Below are 20468 nucleotides of genomic sequence, written 5' to 3'. Positions count from 1 at the left end.
GCTTTTTATTTGTCACAAAAGTCTTTTGACTGGGACCCTCCCCTCTTCCCAGAGATGAAGAGGGTGCCCCCATTGGAAGACCAAAGAGGGGGGCTTGCAAGCCCTTATCTCCCCCCAAATGAGGAGGAAGGGAGGGAGGGTCTCTCCTCTGCCCCACTTTCCAGGAGGGAGGGGATCCTCAAAGCCCTTTTTACATCTAAAGGACCCTGCCCCCTCCCCCCATGGCCATGCCTCTCCTCAAGTGCCCCCTGCCCCCTTTTTCTCATACATTTCTCTCCCCCACTTCCATCTCTTCCTCCCTCTGAACAGACTGTGAGGGCAGCAATGGCTTCAGGGCCTGGGACTGAGCATGTGCACATGCCGCAAAGGCCCCTCCTGAGCATGCGCAGGGATCACCAGGGCCTTGCTGCTGCTGCTGAGGCTTATTCGGTTGACAGCCTTTGCGGAAAGGGAAGGAGTGCACCCTTCTTTCCTTTCTTCCTTCCTTTGAGGAGACTTGGAGGATGCCAGAATGGAGCCCAAGGAGGAGCTGGACTCAGGAGGGAAAGGGAAGGAAGGAAGGCTCTGCTTTGTACATAGAGCTCTATCTGTCTGTTTGGTATGTGTTTGTGTGTGTTTGCCTCTTTTCTTCTTATGGCTGGGAATGGAGCTGAGGACTGATGAGAGAAAAAAGTGTATTTTGTGCAAATTCAGAACTTCTGTACAACAAAGAGTCCAACACATTGAAACAACAAATAACTTTATTGAGAAAACATCAGAAATTCAGTGTTTAAACCAGAACTGCCCTCCCCAAGACAAAGAATACATTGAAACCCCAACACCTAAAACCCACCCTCTTCCAATCCTAGCCTCCACCTCCACAGTCGCACAGTCTATGCCCCAAAGGGAACAAGGCCCCCTTTGCCATTCCCAGAAACTAGACCCCTTTCTGTTAATACCTGCCCCCACCTTTCTTCAGACAACATCCCACACTTTCCAAAAGCTATCATTCCCATAACTATTCTAGCCAGTTGTAAAAAAAAAAAACCCAGCACCCCCATCTAGCTGACCTATGCCATGACCCATAATCCCCAGCCGAGTTTATAACCTGAAGCAATTATCTATACTAATAGCAATTAAACTTAACAAACTATAACTTTAAAACAGAAACAGACATATAGACAGACAAACGTAACACACAAAATCACAAGGGCATTTCTTTGCATTATTGGATTGAAAATATCCTTTTTGTATTTCTTATTGACAAAAACAATGTTAGTTTACTGCTGAGATTGGAGCGGCTTCTCTCCTGTGTGGACTCTCTGATGTCTCACTAAGATTGCCTTCAAAGAAAAACATTTCCCACAATGCTGACATTTGTATGGCTTCTCTCCTGTGTGGACTCTCTGATGTTTCACTAGGCTTGAGTTCTGAGAGAAACATTTCCCACAATGCTGGCATTTGTATGGCTTCTCTCCTGTGTGGACTCTCTGATGTTTCACTAGGCTTGAGTTCTGAGAGAAACATTTCCCACAATGCTGGCATTTGTATGGCTTCTCTCCTGTGTGGACTCTCTGATGTCTCACTAAGATTGCCTTCAAAGAAAAACATTTCCCACAATGCTGACATTTGTATGGCTTCTCTCCTGTGTGGACTCTCTGATGTTTCACTTGGTCTGACTTTGAAGAAGAACATTTCCCACAATGCTGGCATTTGTATGGCTTCTCTCCTGTGTGGACTCTCTGATGTCTCACTAGGTGTGACTTGTCAGAAAAACATTTCCCACAACGCTGGCATTTGTATGGCTTTGCTCCTGTGTGGATTCTCTGATGCATGACAAGGTCTGATTTGTAGGCATACCTTTTCCCACAATGCTGGCATTTGTATGGCTTCTCTCCTGTGTGGACTCTCTGATGTTTGACTAGATTTGACTTTAACGAAAAACATTTCTCACAACGCTGGCATTTGTATGGCTTCTCTCCTGTGTGGACTCTCTGATGTATCACTAGGTGTGGCTGCCGAGAAAAACATTTCCCACAATGCTGGCATTTGTATGGCTTCTCTCCTGTGTGGACTCTCTGATGTATCACTAGGTGTGGCTGCCAAGAAAAACATTTCCCACAATGCTGGCATTTGTATGGCTTCTCTCCTGTGTGGACTCTCTGATGTATCACTAGATTTGACTTTGACGAAAAACATTTCTCACAACGCTGGCATTTGTATGGCTTCTCTCCTGTGTGGACTCTCTGATGTATCACTAGATTTGACTTTGACGAAAAACATTTCCCACAATGCTGGCATTTGTATGGCTTCTCTCCTGTGTGGACTCTCTGATGTATCACTAGGTGTGGCTGCCGAGAAAAACATTTCCCACAATGCTGGCATTTGTATGGCTTCTCTCCTGTGTGGACTCTCTGATGTGTCACTAGGTGTGGCTGCTGAGAAAAACATTTCCCACAATGCTGGCATTTGTATGGCTTCTCTCCTGTGTGGACTCTCTGATGTTTCACTAGGTGTGACTTTGAAGAAAAACCTTTCTTACAATGCTGGCATTTATGTGACTTCTTTCTTGTGTGGACTCTCTCATGACTCACAAGTTCTTCTGTAAAGAAGGACAATCACAGTCAAGAATGAATATCAGAATTAAGAGAGGAGGGTGCTACCCCAATTTTTAACCCTTGCTGAACCCTCCCTATTTGATGTTAAATTAATAAAGTTGGTGAGAGTGACCCGAGCATGACACTATTGCAGATGTCCCGAAATCCATGAAACAATTGTATCCCTACTGACAGGAGCAAAGAAGAGATTGTGGTAGAACTGCCTTAAGGGAATTGGTCGAAGCAGATAGTCAAAGGACTGTTGAAAAAATATTCCATTAAACATGATTTAAAATATTTTGATTGACAAGTGGCATCATTTCCTATGAGACTGCCATAGTTTCCTGAGTCAGAGCCCAAAGCATGATGCAATCTAACTGCAGAGGTCACTTCATGCTCTTTTGCCCCAGATGACTCACAACCAATACACTGTACAGCTCATCTGCAGATTGGTGTAGACTGGATTGGAGTTGTGTGTACAAGAGATTGTGAAGTTGATGGAAGTCAGAGAGCTTGCAAAGATTTGTATTATTTTGCAACTCAGGATAGAGAACCTCCAAGGACTTGGGTGAAATCAACTGTGTCTGTGAGTTACTTTTAAGTGTGGACAGTAGTCAGTGCATTGCCAAAACCTATATCTGGATATTTGTTTCCATACTCTGCTATGTTATTGTTGAGCTGCATCTGGAAGTGTTGCTTTCAGATTGCGCTGTACATTGGCTTATGAACAGGACTGGAATTCAGAGCCAAGAAGGACCTGAGAGCCGGTGTGCTAATCCCTTTTGTCTGAGGTATTTGCATCAAGCATCCGTTGCATTCAGTTTGGATTCAGACAATTCTTTCCCCACCCAGGAAACATACTAAAGCGATTTAAACCATTTTGAACACTCAGTCTCTGTCCATAAGCAACAATTTCAGTATAAATGTCCACCCTGATATTTATGTTAAGGAAAAGCAACATGGGACATACAGTGATTGAAATAAAACTTGTATGTGAGAGTCAGGATGACTCAGCAGAAGCAATTAAGAGCCACACAGGTGTAGAAGGTAAAGGAATTAACAAGTCCTAAATGCCAAAGACAGAAATGCAAAGTGGATAATTGAACACACCTGAGAATTGTTAAGTGGTCAAGGCTGAGATGATGAAATCATCAATTCTGGGTAGAAACAAGAGAACCAGTGAGAGTGGATATACACGCCCACTGGGTGGAAACTGACAAGAGTGGGTGGTATGATCCAAGGACTATAATAATGGCTATGATTCCGAATGTATTTTGTGGGTAGTAGCAGTGGGTAGTAGTGGATAGTAGTGAGGAGTTGTATTGGATAGTTTTGGAGCTGTATATAGTAGAATAAAGTAGATCTTTTAAATAAGACTACTGAGTTGTCTGGTGTCTTGAGTGAAGATACAAGAGCCAGCTGGATCCTGAAGAAGTGGGAAGACTTCTGTGGAAGCAAGAGTGAGAAGGCTTTGTCAGGGTCTTCAGCCTATTCTCTGTAACTCTGCTGCTTTAGAGCAAAGCTTTAACCACTGACCAAAACTGGTCAGCGCCGGTGCGTAACAAGGTGGTGAGTTCGAGCCAGAGGTGAAGAGCTACAACTCCCATCATCCCTGACAATTTACTGTTCTTTGGCGTCAGTCCCGTTGCAGAGAGAAACTCTGTTGGTTTACATGGCTAAGCGCCTCAATATACTCAACAAAACCACTTTCTGTTCCCTTGCAGGACCCTCAGCAATTGGAATCAAGAACATTCTAGGAAATGTATTACCATTAGTATAGCTTTACATTATTCACCAATCCCACCTTTTTTACTTACCTCTTGTGTGTATGAATGAATGCTTGTGTGTGTGCGCGTGCGCGCGCGCCGTGTGGGTGCATGTATTTTGCTTTTTCCCTAAATAAAACATAAAAACCCATTTGAAATGCCTCTGGAGGTATGTGAGATTGCGTGCCTGGTATAGTTGGGCTGACCTCTGAGGTCACTGTTGCCTGACGAAAATTATGTCTCTTCTTAGGGCTAAGTACCAAATTCCCCCCCCCCACCCAAAACATAGCACTTGCAAGTGTCCTCCCCAGACTCCAGCATTTTGAGTAACAAAGGGCTCCTGGAACCAAAAAGGCAGCTAAGCAAGCTCAAGTTGGAAAATAAAAGTGCTTTTTCTCTAACTGTGTCCTCCTTTCCTTCCTTCCTAAATACTACTCATAACTGCTAAATAAAACCACTTAATATGTCTGAAAACAAGGACCTGAGCCAGTTCTCATTAGTTCACTGAAACCAGTTCTGAAAATCTGTCAGAACTGCTTCCCAATCCCCAAGGCCCCTCTCCTGGCCCTTCCCAGGGGTCCCTTCCTCTCCGCACAGAGCTAGGCGATCCTGGCTTTGCTCCTGCCTTCCCCTCCTGGCTCCCAGAGGCCTGATCCCCTTCGCTTTCTCCCTCTGCTCTCTAACCTTCTTTCTTGCCCATCAGCATCTCATTTTCAGCATCTCTTCCCTGCCTTTCACTTTTTCACTTTCCGTCCGTCTCTTTATCACAGACACATACCCACAGAGTGTGATGCATAAAAGGGACACTTTGAGGCCCATTTGTTGAGAAAGGCAGGATAATCAATATACAAATAATTCATTGGCAAAGGCAGAGCAAAGGAGCTGGGACCTGGACTCCAATTTTGGTGAGGGTGAAGTGCCAGGGAGCAGTCTTAAAACAGCCTTAAAACATCTATAAGACAGGCATGGACTACTGATGGGGTTTGGAGGAGATCTCAGGGGCAACCCCACATTGTATTGCTGGGGGGGAGGGGGGTCAGAATGAAATAATATTTTGCCCCTCAGCATCCCACAGCATCCCTTTGGGGAAGTGGAGGCCATTTTACCACTGTTGAGCAATCTCTGAGCCACTGCAGGCCCAAGAGAGGTCTTTCCCCCAAGAAGACTCTCCAGAGCTTTAAAAGGATGGAAGAGGCGCCAAAAAAAGTAGGAAACTTGCCCAGGGATGTGCTGAGTACAATTTGGGTGTGAAAAGCATTAATCTCTTTGGCTTTTCCCCACAAAATCCTAGAATAGGAAGTTTAGGATGGAGTATTTAGAATCCTTAGAAACTGGAGAGCAATAGTGCCTCACTGAACTACAAATTCAGATATTCTACAGGATGTTGCTATCACAATTAAACTATGCTTTAAAGGGCTCTAGGATTCCAAGGAGACCACAAGTTGAACATGGGCCAACAGTGTGATGCAGCAGCTACAACGGCCCATGTGATTCTAGGGTGCATCATTACAAGAACAGTTTCTAGATCAAGAGAAGTAATAGTGCCACTCTATTCTGCTTTGGTCAGGCCTCCCTTGGAATAATCCTGTGTCCAGTTCTGGGCCCCACAATTCAAAAAGGATGTTGACAAATTGGAGCATGTCCAAAGGAGGGCAACCGAAGTGGTGAAGGGTCTGGAAAACATCAGGCTCTATGAGGAGCAGCTTAGAGAGCTGGTTATGTTTGGCCTGGGTAAAAGAAGATAAAGAGTGGATATGATAGCCATTGTTCAATATCTGGGAGGGTGTTATTTTGCGCAAGGAGCAGGCTTGCTTTTTTCTGCTACAGGGAAAAGGAGACACCACAACAGATGCAAGCCACAGGGAAAGGGGTTCCACCTAAACATTAGGAGGAACTTTGTGACAGTAAGAGCTCTTTGACAGTGGAATATACTCCCTTAGTTTGGTGGAGTCCTCTTCTTTGGATGTCTTTAAAGAGAGGCTGGATGGCCATCTCTTGGGGGTTATTTGAATGTGTATTCCTACATGGCAGAAGGGGGTTGAACTGGATGGCCCTTGTGGTCTATTCCAACTCTATGATTCTATAATTCTAGTGGAACCATAGCAGCATAATAATATAGTATGAAAGGGCCCTCAGTCTTTGTAGAAAGAGCAATGGATTCAGGTTCCTTACCTACAGAAGCCACATTCTCATAATTGTCCATCATTACATAATTGTACAAAAGTTTCTGTTTCGTTGTCAACAGATTCCATTCATCCTCTGAGAAATATACTGCCACATCTGCATAGGTCACCTGAAATAGAAAATAGCCTTCATCCAGAGAGTGACTAAGCAAAAGGGGAGGAAAGCACATGGTGCATCCCAAATATTATTTCATCACTTCAGAATTCAGTCCAGGAAATAAACTTTAAATTCTGTTAGCAAGCAAAAAGCTACTGCCTTTGAGATCCAGTTTGTTTCGAATCATTTCAATATAATATACACTATAACAAACAATATAATTTAGGCCATGGCTGGGATACAGTTCTGGGGAGCACTCTGGACTTCAGGGCCACTGGGCCCACCCTCAGTTTAGATCCAGAGGTGGTCTCCCATATCCCCAACATTTCACAGACAGGAAAAGCAAGGCACATGTGGACAAGCAACACCAGAAGGTGGTGAGGATGGCCAAAGTTGTTTAGGAAGAAGATCACACAAGCTAGGAAGGGCACAACAGTTTGCTTTTGCCACAGCCTCCTGGCAAGGGAAGACCCTGGCAACATAGGATTAACCAGGACTTTCTCTGCCAAACTGGGACAATATGTTCTCCACTTGCTTTCATCAGCTGGCCCAGCAGTGACACAAATGAAACTAATAGTCAGGATGGTGACTCACCAAAGAGTTGTACTTGGACAGCCTCTTTCTCTTGGAGCCCAACTTTCTCCGCCTGGCCTCTGTGTTGGCCATTAGGTGGGCAACGGGGAGGGTGTGCTGGTGGCCCTGAACTTGGGTCTCTTCCAGTAAAATATGGCCCAACGCTGTGTACAAGGAGACCAAGATGAGGTTCCTGAGAAAAGAGACTAGGGTTAGGCTTGGTTTGGCAAGAAATCCTGCACCACTCAAAGACAAAGAGAACAGCATGCTGCTGGTGAGATACGCAGGTGACATATGCCTCCTTTGAGCCAATGCAGAGGTGGGTGTCTCTTTCCTCCCTCTGCACCAAACACAGCCCCATGGACCTAGCATAGATTCACTGCAACTCCCGTACACAACAGATACTCCATATTAAAACATTTTTGACGTTGCTATGTTGCGCAGCATGTGAGGCAACACGTTAACGTATGGCGCCAGATTCTCCACCTTAACTGTAGTCAGTAGATTGTGAGCTGAAGAAACACCTGTCGCTTTCTCAGTGAGCAAAGAGACACTGTAATCTTCTCTCAGATGAGGCTTTTATTCCTATAAGATGTTCCACTGTGTACAACACTATATACATTGACACCATCCACCATCCACACCAGTAACAACCCACTCTGAGGCACACACTGTCTGACTCTTCCTCAGTGACAGTTGAGAATGACAGTTGGCAGTTGCATCAACATTCCAATGATGCACTGTTTAAATGCTGACACATCTAACTGCCACTAGAGCTGTCAATGACTTCCACAACAGCTCCACCTAGTGATCACATGCATGTCATTTCCTCAGACCTGTTCACCATGGTCCTGACACTCCATGCCTTGTGAGAGTGGAGGGGGGTCATGGGATGGGGAATTGGAGAGGACCCTGGCTATGTCCCTGTAGCTAGATGTGAAATGAGCGCATCATCTGCTGAAACCTCCTGACCTCCCCAGTGGCCCTCAGAGGAGAATGCCTTCCTTTGGCTTCTGGCTAGAGAAACACAGCTGGATGCTTCTCCAATGCCTCGCACCCAAGACTCTCATCAGGCATGGAATGAACATGGAGCATGGCTTCCACAATTCCCATGTTTCATTTTGTATTCCTTCTAATTTCACATCTATTTTAAACCTCTCCCTCATTTGACGATAAAGATACCAGTGACAATCTAGGCCAGATTCTTTAGGTTCTTCTTGTGTTTTGATCTCTAGTTTTCCTTGAGATTCTTTCAGTACATCCTTGTATCTTAACCATTTAGTTTTCGGGATACTTTTCCTCCCGAAAAGAGCCTCATGCGGCAAACACCATAAAGGTATTTTTGGACATATTCTACACTTGTTTTCCCCCAGATCTTCAATAGAGCTTTTCTTACGAAATGATTTGTGCTTTCTTTATGAACTTTCTCTTTACCGTAAATTAGGTAACCATGCCACCCAAATCTTAAATGTTCACCCTCCAGACATAACAATTGTTCATTCTCTAACAAAACCCATTCTCTAATCCAAACTAAACAACAAGCAGCATAATAAAGTCCTCTTCTACTTTTGTCATCACAAAGTATTTTCATTTTATCCTGGCTCTATTTTTAATTCCAAATAAATTTTGAGATTTCCTTTTGCCATAGATTCAATGGTTTTTCATTCTGGATGATGGGTATCGCTTGGAACAGAAACAGTATTTCAGGAAGGAAACTCATTTGGATCAGTGATATTTTTCCTAATATCAATAAGTGTAATTTCCCCCATTTTTCTAGGTCTTTTCTGATTTGCTTCCATGTGTCTCATAGGTATTGTGAAATGGATCTGAGTTTGTATTTCTTAAATTGATTCCTAGATATTTAACTTTATTTCCCACTTTAAATCCACTGATTTCTTCCAGGATTTATTCTTCCTTTTCCCCATATTTTTTGTTATTAATGTTGTTTTGTCTCTCTTTACTTTTAGTCCTGAAACATATTCCAATCCCACTATTACATCCATCAATTGCCTTGTGCTCTTTTCTGGGTTCTCCAGGGAATACAAATGTCGTCTGAGAAGACTCTCATTTTAAAATCAGTTGTTTTTAATTTTTATTCCATTGGTCTTATTTTCTAATCTTATCCTATTAATCAGTGCTTCAAGGATCAGAATGAACAAAAGGGGCGAAAGTGGGAAAGCTTGCCATTTACCTTTAGAAATCTTAAACTCTTCTGGTTTTTATAGTTAACAATTAGTCTTTGATCTTTGTACATTGCCTTTATCCATCTATAATAAGAAGCTCCTATTTCCATTTTTCAAGTGTCACAAATAACATATCCCCATCCTATGTTATTGAAGGCCTTTTCTAAAAAGATAAGTGTTTTTTCGTTGTGCCTTTGAAAATATTCAATTATATTTCAGACGTTTTGAATGTTATCACTGTCCTTATAAATCCAGTGTTTAAGAACTTTTTTGAGTCTATGGGCCAAAGTCATAGGAAATAATGTATAATCCACATTTAATAAGGAAATTAGCCTATAGCTCTTTACCTCAGTTGCATCTCAATCTTCTTTTAACAGCAAAGTTAAATTAGCTTGTTTCCATGTTTCAGGATAATGGTTTTCTTTGATGGCATTTTCTTTGATGGCATTTACAGGAAGAAATACCTTTAAACCCTTTGATCTTTTTGCTCAATATGACATATAAACTGGAAAAGGAAGTAGCTAAAAGATTTTCCAGACTAATTTTGTAGATGATCACTCACAGTATTGGAAAAACATCCAAATTCCTAAAATAGAGGAGTGGATAATTAAACTAAGAGAAGCAAAGGGATTGGACATTTTAACTGCAATCATGAGGGATAAACCAGGTGAGAAAACTAAAGAGGACTGGTCATGCTTTGATTTATTTTGTAATACTAATTATTAATTTACAGTCCCAGATATCATATGGAAAGTCTACAGGAACATTAGAGGTTTAACACGTATCGATACCTTGTAGGAATTTAAGTAAATTAAATAAAAAGGTCATCTTAGCTTAACTTGGAAGTAACTGAATAGTATATTTCTGACAGTTTTGTATATCAGGATGTTATTTATTGCATGTTGTATGTGTATGATATAGGTATTTGTACTTTTTTGTTGTTGTAGCTGTATTTGTTATCCAAATGTCTTGGTATGTTTTTTTCATTTTTGTTTGTAAAGGATTGTTTATAAACAAATTACAAAAGAAAAAAAGTGGTTTCCAACCAGATTATTTCTGAAATGCAGATACAGCCTCAGTCGGTTATAAAGGATAGAAGCACCCAATTCGTACTTTTCTCCTGTTAAAAATGGTTTTGCTTTTTTAAATAAAAGCAGTTTGCTTTTCTGTCTAATCCTTATTTTTGTTGTTCTTGTTTGCTTCTATGTGTTTGTTTCATTCTTGGTAATATGAGTTATTCTGGTCTGTCTCCTTCCTTCTTGCCTGAAAATCTATTAATAAGGAAACTGGGGAGACTTTTAAAACCTCCCAAAGGAGCCACTTTTGGCCTTTTTTGCGGGACTAGCCTCCTCTTAGGAGCCAAAGACCGATGTTTGTGAAGAATAATAATAAGGCTTGTGTTAAAACTATCCTCCCATTTCTGATCCCTCTTAAAACTCATGTTCCCCAGAAAGAGCAGAGCTGTGTAATAAGAAAACCCTCTCAGAAAAGAGACACACAAGACACACAAAGAGACACACTTCCTTCCTTTTGGCCCAAGGAGCCTGGCCTCCTTCTGACTCTGGAGCCTCAGGAGAGAAAGAGAGGCCTCTGTTCAACTGAGACTCAGAGAAGGTTCCGGAACATTATTCCCCACAGTCACAAGCAGCACAAAATGGCCGCCAGAACACAAGATGGCTGCCTCTGCCTCAATGCTTGGCAGATGGCAGTTTGAGGCCTTCAGGGAACCCAAAATGGAGGATGAAAGGCTCCAAAGTCAGAAGGGATCCCAAACAGCATTTCCAAACCTTAACAGCACCTAAAATCTTTCTGATGCTTTAATATAGAGACTCCCTGGGATACTCTTTATAAATACGTCTTTACATGTCTTTATAAATAAATAAAATTTAATAATACTAATGGTACTGCTAATAATAGTAATAATAAGTTACAACCAGGAGATTTCTCCCTGTGGCTTCTCCCCAGAGGCCTCTGCGTATGCTCAGGAGCCCCTTCTTCTCCTTATTCTTCCTCTGCAGAATCCTCCAGAGGCCTGTCTGCTCCTCCTCCTCCTTAGGCTCTTCCTCTAAGCCTTCCTCCTCCTCCTCCTCCTCAGGTCCTTCCTCTAAGACTTCCTCCTCTTCTTCCTCCTCTTCCTCAGGCCCTTCCTGTAAGCCCTTCCTCTTCCTCCTCCTCCTCCTTCTCCTCACTCCCTTCCTCTAAGCCTTCCTCCTCCTTTTCTTCTTCCTCTAAGCCTTCCTCCTCCTCCAGCGCTTCCTCTAAGCCTTCCTCCTCCTCCTCCTCCTCTTCCTCAGGCCCTTCCTGTAAGCCCTTCCTCTTCCTCCTCCTCCTCCTCCTCCTCAGGCCCTCTAAGCCCTCCTCCTCCTCCTCCTCCTCCTCCTCCTCCTCCTCCTCCTCAGGACCTTCATCTAAACCTTCCTCCTCATTTTCCTCCCAGACTTTGGGGGAGAATTGTGTGCCTTCAATTCCTTCCTGAGCATCCTAAGGCAAAACTGTCACAGGAGTCTCTTTGTAGGTTTAGTCGAAGGGGGTTTGCCATTGCCATCATTTGAGGCTGAGAGAGTGTGCCTTGGGGGCTGGGGGTGTGCTGCGTGCCTTGAACTCATGTCTAGTGACCCTATTCCCAGGTTTTCCTTGCCTTCAGGTTTGCCTTCCACTTTGCCCTTTGTCTTCCTCTGAGGCTGAGAGAGTGTCTGCTGCTCAAGGTTCCCCCGCAGTGGGTTTCATGGCCCAGAATGAATGCCATTTTCATCATGTAGATGTGTGTTTGTGTGTGTTGTATGCCTTCTAGCTGGCCATTGGTCTTCCTCTGAGGCTGAGAGAGTGTGACTTACCCAAGGTCACCCATTTTATATAATGGGACTTGAGCACCCATGGATTTTACTATCCAAACTAAATCCCAAAGGATACCAAGGGCCTATTGTTTTTCCATCTTTTTTTGCAAACAGCAAAGCAGATCATGCTTGCCTGATCTTTGCATGTTCAAGAGCAGTTTTGGGCAAATGCTAAGAGCTGCCTTGTGAGGTTAGGAAGAGGGTCCTGGAAAACAGTCCTCTTCCTCTGGACCCACAGACTCAAAAAGACACGGGCCCCCCATTCAATGGGACCCCTTTCTTTGAGGCTGCTCTGGGTCCAGGAGCTTCTCTCAGGAGAGATTGGGAAAGTCAGCCTTTCAGGAGCTCTGGTCCTTAAAGGTTAATATCTCCAGGCTTTGCTGAGAGGGCAATATTTGGGATTTGGGCAGATCCAGGCTGCAGGGCTCTCTCAGATCTGGTTCAAAAACACTGCAGAAATTATGATGATGATAATGATGATGATGATGATGATGAATCTTCCCTTCAAACCCACAGAGCCTTGTGGACGCTCCAATAGTAACAGAGGTCAAAAACACATTGCAAAAATAATCTAGTTTGCAGAAATAAACCACTTCAACTGCCCTAGTTCAGTGCTCGGGAATCCTGGGAATTTTAGTTTATTATGGCATCTGAGTTGTCTGACAGAGAAGACTAAATATCTCCCAAAACTACACTTCCCAGAATTCCCTAGCATTCAGCCAGACAAATAAAGCAGCCCTGAACTTGGACCATTGTTAGCGGTTGGCTTGGAGCCTGAATAGGGTTCTGGAAGGCTGGTGGGTTTGGTCATTGGCTGCTTAGGAAGAAGGGCTCCTTCTGGGTTTCCTTGGCAGGAAAGGAAAGGTGGGTGCCTCAAGATGCCGATGGGAGACTCCTAAATTTGGTTCCTTTGTGAGAATGCTGACTGAGGGGGAAGAGAAGGGTGATGGATTTGGTCCCCAGGGAGGCCCCCGGTCAGGCAAGGCATGCAGGGCAGGCCACACAACATTCACTCACTCCCAAGTCAAATCCTGGTTTCCCTTCTTTTGCCCAGGACCTAAACCTGGACCAGAAAGGATCAGGTTTTATTTGCTTTCTTCTCCTGTAACAGGTGTTTTTCCTTGCCCTTTTTACACGTGGCAGTAAAGATACGATACAGCAGGGCCTGGCATTGAGCTTCCAGTTTTCATGCATGATCTTCAGACAGGAGATGAGGCTGCCTCTTCTCCATTTTGGAGGGAGCCCAATTCCAGGAAAGAGGAAAAGGCTCTGTGCAAACATCCAGATCAGATGTGAGAGCAATAGCTTATTATAATTTGCGAGGCTTAGTTCATTGGTTTCTTCAACTAGAAAAATTGTGGGGGTCTATGGATTGGTTCATTTTCTTGCTTTCTTTCAGTTGCGGTGATACAAGGGCTCACTACTATTCTCTGCATTCACCATCTGGCTAGAAAGAAGGAGGCTAAATTAAATGCTTTTGATCCTTAGTTTTTTGTGGATTTTTTGGGCTATGTGGCCAGGTTCTAGAAGAGTTTCTTCCTGACATTTCGTCAGCATCTGTGGCTGGCATCTCTGAAGATGAACATCAGAAGAAACTCTTCTAGAACGTGACCACATAGCCCTAAAAATCCACAAAAAGCTATGGAAGCCGGCCATGAAAGCCTTCGACTTCGTGCTTTTTATCCTGTCTCTCCAAGCAAGTGAGAAAGAATAATTCTCTCATTTCCCCTTGATCTGGGAACAGACCTTTAAAAATTTCTCTCTTCATTTCTACACAGGAAAGTATATGGAGTACATTTGAATGACAAACAGTGAGCAACTGTGGTTTGTAATTTATGCATTGGGCTGAATGAGATCGCTAGAGGCCCACAAACCTCAGGGCCTGGCACAATCCTGAATTCACAACCCTACAAGAGAGATGGAGGGACACCAGAAAGGATGCAACCAAGGTCCTATACATATTACCCAACTGTAGCAGTTTGGTGCCATGTTAACAGCTGTGGATCCATCCTACAGAAACCTGGGAATGGGCTGCTTAGAATTGGCTGCTTGGTAGAAGAGCCCCAGCGCAATCATTCATGAAAGTTGCTATATAATTCTAAGTACCTGAAAGATGAAATGCCAGGATTCTGTTGGACAGAGTCCTAGAAGTTTCATGGTATCAAAGTGCTAGGTTTGGGCAATGGAGACACAACCCAGGTGCCAAAAATGACCCATAGCAATTCTGGACAGACTTGTTCAGTCTCTATGTCTCTCTGTCTCTATGGGTGGAGGGCTATTTACACCAAGAAACCCATGGATCCTCAAGGGATCTCCAGTTAATTTATTTTATTTACATACATACATCCTTTCTCCTAATATAGGGACTCAGGGTGGCTAACAGCAAATTTAATACAGTACAAATTCAAAACAATGCAAAGGCATTAAAATTATAAGTTGGACCTTGAAAATAGTAAATTGCATCAGAAACCACATACAAACCTTGACCTCTGAATTGCAGTTCAAACCGCATCTCTGTTTTGCTTAGGATCCAGCCCTTGAGGCATCAGCATTTCCAGAAAGGAGAGAAAGTGGAAGTGTGAAATACTTTTTGTTTGGAGGAAGTGTCTTTCCAGATTCTGTCCTGTAAAACTATTAGAGCCCCTTTGGTGCTGTCTTTGATTCAGAACATATGATTTTAAGGCATCTTACATTTCTATCTCCATCCAATAAACCTTTGAATTCTTTCAAGCATTCTGTTTTCCTGGCTGCCCATCATAAGAGTATGAAACTTAGCACCAGTCATGGAGATTCAGTCTTTTTCTTAATGGGATACAGAGCGAGAGCCCCAGGATCCCCACTCCTGACGCAAGACCTGTCCCAGTTCATTGCAGATATTTGACATACTTAATGTTAGAACCAGACTAGGAGGATTTGGGAGTCCCTGTGGCCTGTTACAGACAGCCAAAATAAAGCTGCTTCGAGTCACAGTGGAGGTATGGTATTTCAATGATGCATGCGTCCTAAGAGTCCAGAAGTCGTACCAAAGCCACGCTCCAGCCTGGAGCGTGGCTTTGGTGCGGCTTCTGGACTCTTAGGACATATGCATCATTGAAATACCATACCTCCACTATGACTCGAAGCAGCTTTATTTTGGCTGTCTGTAACAGGCCTGAATCTCCAAAATTAACTTTCCCAAGAGCAGTCTATGTCTCCTTTCCAAAGACCAGAAGTGGATGGAGAAGGAGGCCTTGGGGAAGCAGAGGAGAGCTTGGCTTGACCCCCAAGGACTCTCCCTTGAAGGTTTCCATCTCTTTAGGAAACGGAGGAGCCTGGGAGGGAGACTGAGGACTAGGGCATGCTGGGAAAAGCTTCAGGGGGAGCTTATGGGAGCAAATGTGGGACTTTGCTTTCTCCCCCCGATTACTTTCCTGCTCTCTTTTGACAAGGTAAGCTCAATGGTGGAAAAGACTGCAAAAGCCACCTTCCCTGTACGTTCCATGCTCACCTCCATGGCACCTTAGGAGCAAGCAATCTCAGTGGAGGGCAGCACAGTCAAAAGACAAAATCCAAAATGAGGAGTGGTCTTTGAGATCCTGATGGTCCTCTGAGAGGAAAATGCCAGCCCCTGAAACCAATCCTGGCCAGCTTTTGGGAAAGTGCCCTCAAGGTTTGGTCCAAGCGGCTCTCAGCCCATTACAGACTGTCCCTTCCCTGAGTCTTGCTCTCCTGGAGGCTCAGAGGAGATTCTGGGGGGCCTGGGCACCTCCCCTTCTTAGGGACCTTGAGCCTCAAGTTCAACAGACAAACGGCCATTCACCCATGAGGAACCCCCATTCCCCGCTCTGTCCTGGCACATGCCTTAGGAAACCTCTTCCATGGGAATTTGGGAGCTCCTAATCCTAGTGGAAATGGGAACCTCTGGAATCCTCCTATTCTTCCCAGCAGGGAAACAAGGTATAGTTGTGAATCTCTTCCAAGGAAAAGAGGGGTTGTTGTTGTTGTTGTTGTTGTTGTTGTTGTAATAACAGGGCTCCAGTCAATGGAGGTTTTCTTCAGGCAGTAAAGGGAGATTTATGCAAATGCAGAATGACATCACTGCGGAAGGCTCTCTTGACCAATCAGAGACCAGGATAAAGGCCCTTCTGGAAGCTTCCGTGAGAAGGAGATATAAGGCCTGAGAGACCAAGAGACAGTTGGGGGAATTGTGTCGGTTGGAGATCGAGAGAGAGAGAGAGTTAAAGAGCGGATCTTGGAAGTTACTCTCAGAACTGGACGTTTAGGTCTATTTATTATTTTAATAGCTTTTATGAATTGAATATTATATACTTACAGATACTGTACCTGCAAGATTCTTAATATCTTGCATGACTTATATTTTAGTTATATTTTGTTAGCTGTAATAAATACCTCCTTAGAGTATCTACTACTTGACACTCCTTTTACACGTGTTTTGGCTCGGTTGATGATTGTCAGAAACAAGTCTAACAAAGTCTTCATCAACAAAGTCAAATTTCAGAACAGGAATCTAAACTAAAAATTTTATTGAAAGTAAGAGATTGCATAAAAGGCACAGTTCATGACGTTATAGTCAGATCTAGCTAACGATAAAAATTTGACCATTTTATATCCCCAATTAACATCCCACCCCACAACAAGACCTATTGGGTATTTTATTCCTGCTAAAAATATAATTGACAAGTTAATTACCTCATCATCCAAAATCTCCCCCCAAATATGTTGTTTTGAGAACCACTGAATGGCCAGCAAGTTCCCACCAAACCTCCCCACAACAGTGAGATAATTCCCATCTGCTCCCACCATTTTGCAACCTTAAATTAAACCAAACAAGGTCCCAATAAACCCAGTCAAGCAATCTCACCAAGTTAACATACATTAAACTTATCTCCAACCAACCCTTTCACCTTCTCAGCTTTCGCATCAGGGGTGGGGGGTGAGGAGGGGGCATGTGGGCGAGTGAGGCTTGGGTGCTTGCTATGGTTCCCATTCCTTTCCCTCCACATTATGTTCACTCCAGGAATTAACCCTTCCGTTAGCCAGCTCCACAAACTCAATGAATTAACCTTCCCACCATCCAGTTCCACAAACTTCACTCAACCCCTTTTTCCAAATATATAAGACCACTACCACTTTCTATAAACTATATAATTACATTCAGTTTGGATTCTTCCATATCTCTCCAACAACAAATATGGAAGAATCCAATTATACATCAACATTTATGGAAGAATCCAAATTTTACTGGTTCAACTGGTTCAAGTAATTGGTGTGAACCAGCTCAAGTCCTTGTTTTCCAACTTTTTAAGGAGTTCCATTTAGCAACTGTGACTAATATGAAGGAAAGGGGACACAGAAACTACTTTATCTCTCCAGTTTTTTTGCCTAGATGACCTTTGCTTAGCTCCATAGTAGATCCCAGGCGTCTCTCCTCTCTTAATGCTGATATGACTCTTCTCTGTCTTTGCCCTTCTTTATAGAAGAACTTGAAACTCGTCAGAGAATCGAAACAGGAGAAATCAAACAAATGCCAGCAGTGTGCGAAATGCTTTGCTTTTAAGTCAAAGCTTTTCAGGCATCAGAAAGTCCACAGTGGAGAAAAACACACAAATGTCAGCAGTGTGGGAAATGCTTTGTTCAGAAGTCAACCCTTTTGAGGCATCAGAGAGTCCACACAGGGGAGAAGCCATACAAATGCCAGGAGTATGCCAAGCCTTTTACTTTAGGTACCAACCTTACTCGCCACCATAGCATTCACACAGGAGAGAAGCATAGTAATGTAAGGCTTTGGAAAGCATTTTTTTCTCAGAATTTATACCTTTAGAGGTATCCACTAGAGAGAAAGTGTAGAAATATGAGCAGTTGAAAGTACGTTTTTGATGGTTTATAAGTTTATTATTTGATAAGACTTAATTAACAAAAACTAAATAGGAATTTTTTTTTGGAGAAGCAGCCTTCACACATTTTGTTGTACAGTTGTCACTCCCTTTTTGAGGACTTGGTATCCGCAACCTCACTCCTCGTGGGAGGACAGGTGACCATTAATAAAACGGCGTGCTCCTGCATACGCCTCCCCTCCCGGTGCCATGGGTGTGCAGCCCATTATTTTCTATGGGACTCAAGTATGTGAGAGTCATCATTTTCGTGAGGGGTCCGGAATGGATCCCCCGTGAATTGGGAGGGGCTACTGTATTTTGTAAAGCTCTATTATAATCATCATTTATGCTACTTCTGCTACAAAGTTCTTGGTCTGAAAGTATCTTGTCCTTACAGAAACATTCAAATAAACCTCTGCCCTATTTTGAGTATCCTGTATTCTTCACTAAGAATCTGAAGGACAGTGTCAATTACGGAAGCATCACTTTTAGCATAAATGAGGTGTTGCTACAATTCAACTGGTTGTGACTATGAGAAAGGATGCTGAAGATGAATTTCTGTCTCCTATCTAGCCCTATATCGACACACACAACATGCACTGACTCCCGCGTCAAACTCAGATTTCCCTCTCTGTCCCCAGGAACTAAACCTGGGCTAGAAAGGATCAGGTTTTATTTGGGATCTTCTACTGTAACATGTGTGTTTTCCTTGTCCTTTTTACATGGAGCAGTAGGGGTGTAGCCAAGGGTCCGTTAGGGGAATTTTATTATTGTTGTTATTAGCTCAAATATTGCAAGAGGGGGCCTGCTACGACGGTCCCTCCCAGGATCGCCCTCCCGATATTTATACCAAGAGACCAGGGTATCCCAATAACTGAAGCTGAGACAGATTGCAATAACTAAATGTTTACTCTATTGAAAACAAGGGGGAACACACTCAATGCACACACTCACACACACACATTCAAGGCTCAGGAAGGTAGGTTGGAAATATGGAAAAGATGTTTTAGGCTTTGCTAATGGTATACTCACCAAGATGTAGTCTTCCTCCGAGAAGCGAATGGGATGTGGGACAGTGGGACAAGTCTGCTCCGCAACCTGGGTTTGAGCAGAAATGCCGGCTACCAGAACAGAGGTCTAACTGACGTGGAGTAAGTAGACCTTTGGGATGGCGCGCTGAGCAGCAAAAGTTGGGACTTTTTATAGGCGAAATCTCGCCTGAGGCAAAGAGGCTGGCTTGGCCGAAACAAAGGTGTTTAATTGTTTTCTTTTCACCTGGATGTCTGAATCTGATAGTATCAATGACTTAAGTTGTTCGGACAACAGACTTGAGGAGGGGGTGATAGCTTCAGGGAAGGCAAACCTTTTTACTCTTCCTTGCTTAAGATAATCCCTTCATGCGACTTCCCAGACCTTCTAAGATGTTAATGTGGCTGCTCCCCTCAGGGGAGGTGTACATGTCCTCTCGCTTTGCCAGTAATGGCGGACAGGCTTGGAGTCTGGCCAGGGGTCATCCAAGGGTTATCATTGATTCCAAAATTTATATAAAGCAGCATGGGTAACAGGGGGGCTGTACATCAGGGCTTGGCATTGAACTTCCAGTTTTCTGGGATCATTTTCAGGAAGGTGACGATTGTGCCTCTTTTCCATTTTTTTTTTTTGGGGGGGGCAACTCAAGAGGAAAGGACTCTGCACTAATATCCAGCTCATATGGAAGAGCAGTAGCTTATTGGAATAGGGAAGGCTTAATTCATTGGTTGCTTCAACTGGCAAAGATTCTACACTACCTACTATGAACTACAACTATAACTCCTACTTTAATAACCAAACCCTAATATTTTTACTCTTTATGACAGAACCCTTATACACTGTTTCTGACACGCAATGGGCCAGTCCCAATACTTCAGGTATACAGCACCAGTCTGAAGTCACAATTCTCCCAACTCAATCTTTCAGGCAAGGAGTATCAGCCTGAGGTTGCAATGGGCCAGTCTCAGTTTTTCAGGCAAGGAGCATCAGCGTGAAGTCATAATGAGCCTGAGTTCAAATTGGACCAGTCTGAATCTTTCAGGTAAAGAGCTCCATCCTGAAGTCACAATAGTACCATCTCAATTCTTCAGGCAAGGAACCTCAGGCTGAGATCACAATGGTCCAGTTTCAATCCTTCAGGAAAGGAGCATCAGCCTGAGGTTGCAATGGGCCAGTCTCAATCCTTCAGGTAAAGAGCACCACCCTGAAGTCACAATCCTTCATCCAAGGAGCATCAGACTGAAGTCACAATGGGCCAGTCTCAATCTCTCAGGCAACGAGAATCAGCCTGAGGTTGCAATGGGCCAGACTCAATTTTCAGGCAAGAAGCATCAGCCTGAGGTTGCAATGGGCC

General features: G+C 43.5%; 2 protein-coding genes across 2 annotated transcripts in view; both read right to left on the bottom strand.

Moving 5' to 3' along the window:
• The window catches only part of LOC149301535 (uncharacterized), a 33998-nt gene extending 18293 nt beyond the window's left edge, over positions 1-15705 (bottom strand). The window contains exons 1-2 of the mRNA XM_089484231.1: positions 15700-15705; positions 1323-2498 (exon numbers count right to left, since the gene is read on the bottom strand). Coding sequence (XP_089340357.1) covers positions 1323-2498; positions 15700-15705 — 1182 coding nt within the window. The remainder of the gene's footprint in view (positions 1-1322; positions 2499-15699) is intronic.
• Positions 1-20468, bottom strand: part of LOC149301532 (uncharacterized) — a 247346-nt gene that overhangs the window by 149955 nt on the left and 76923 nt on the right. The gene's annotated exons all lie outside the window — the stretch shown is intronic.

This window comes from Sceloporus occidentalis, unplaced genomic scaffold (assembly GCF_023333645.1).
Source record: "Sceloporus occidentalis isolate IW3139 unplaced genomic scaffold, rSceOcc1.0.p SCAF_21, whole genome shotgun sequence".
NCBI lineage: Eukaryota > Metazoa > Chordata > Lepidosauria > Squamata > Phrynosomatidae > Sceloporus > Sceloporus occidentalis.
The sequence above is the reverse complement of the archived record's forward strand: the minus strand, read 5'-3'. Positions and strand labels throughout refer to the sequence as shown.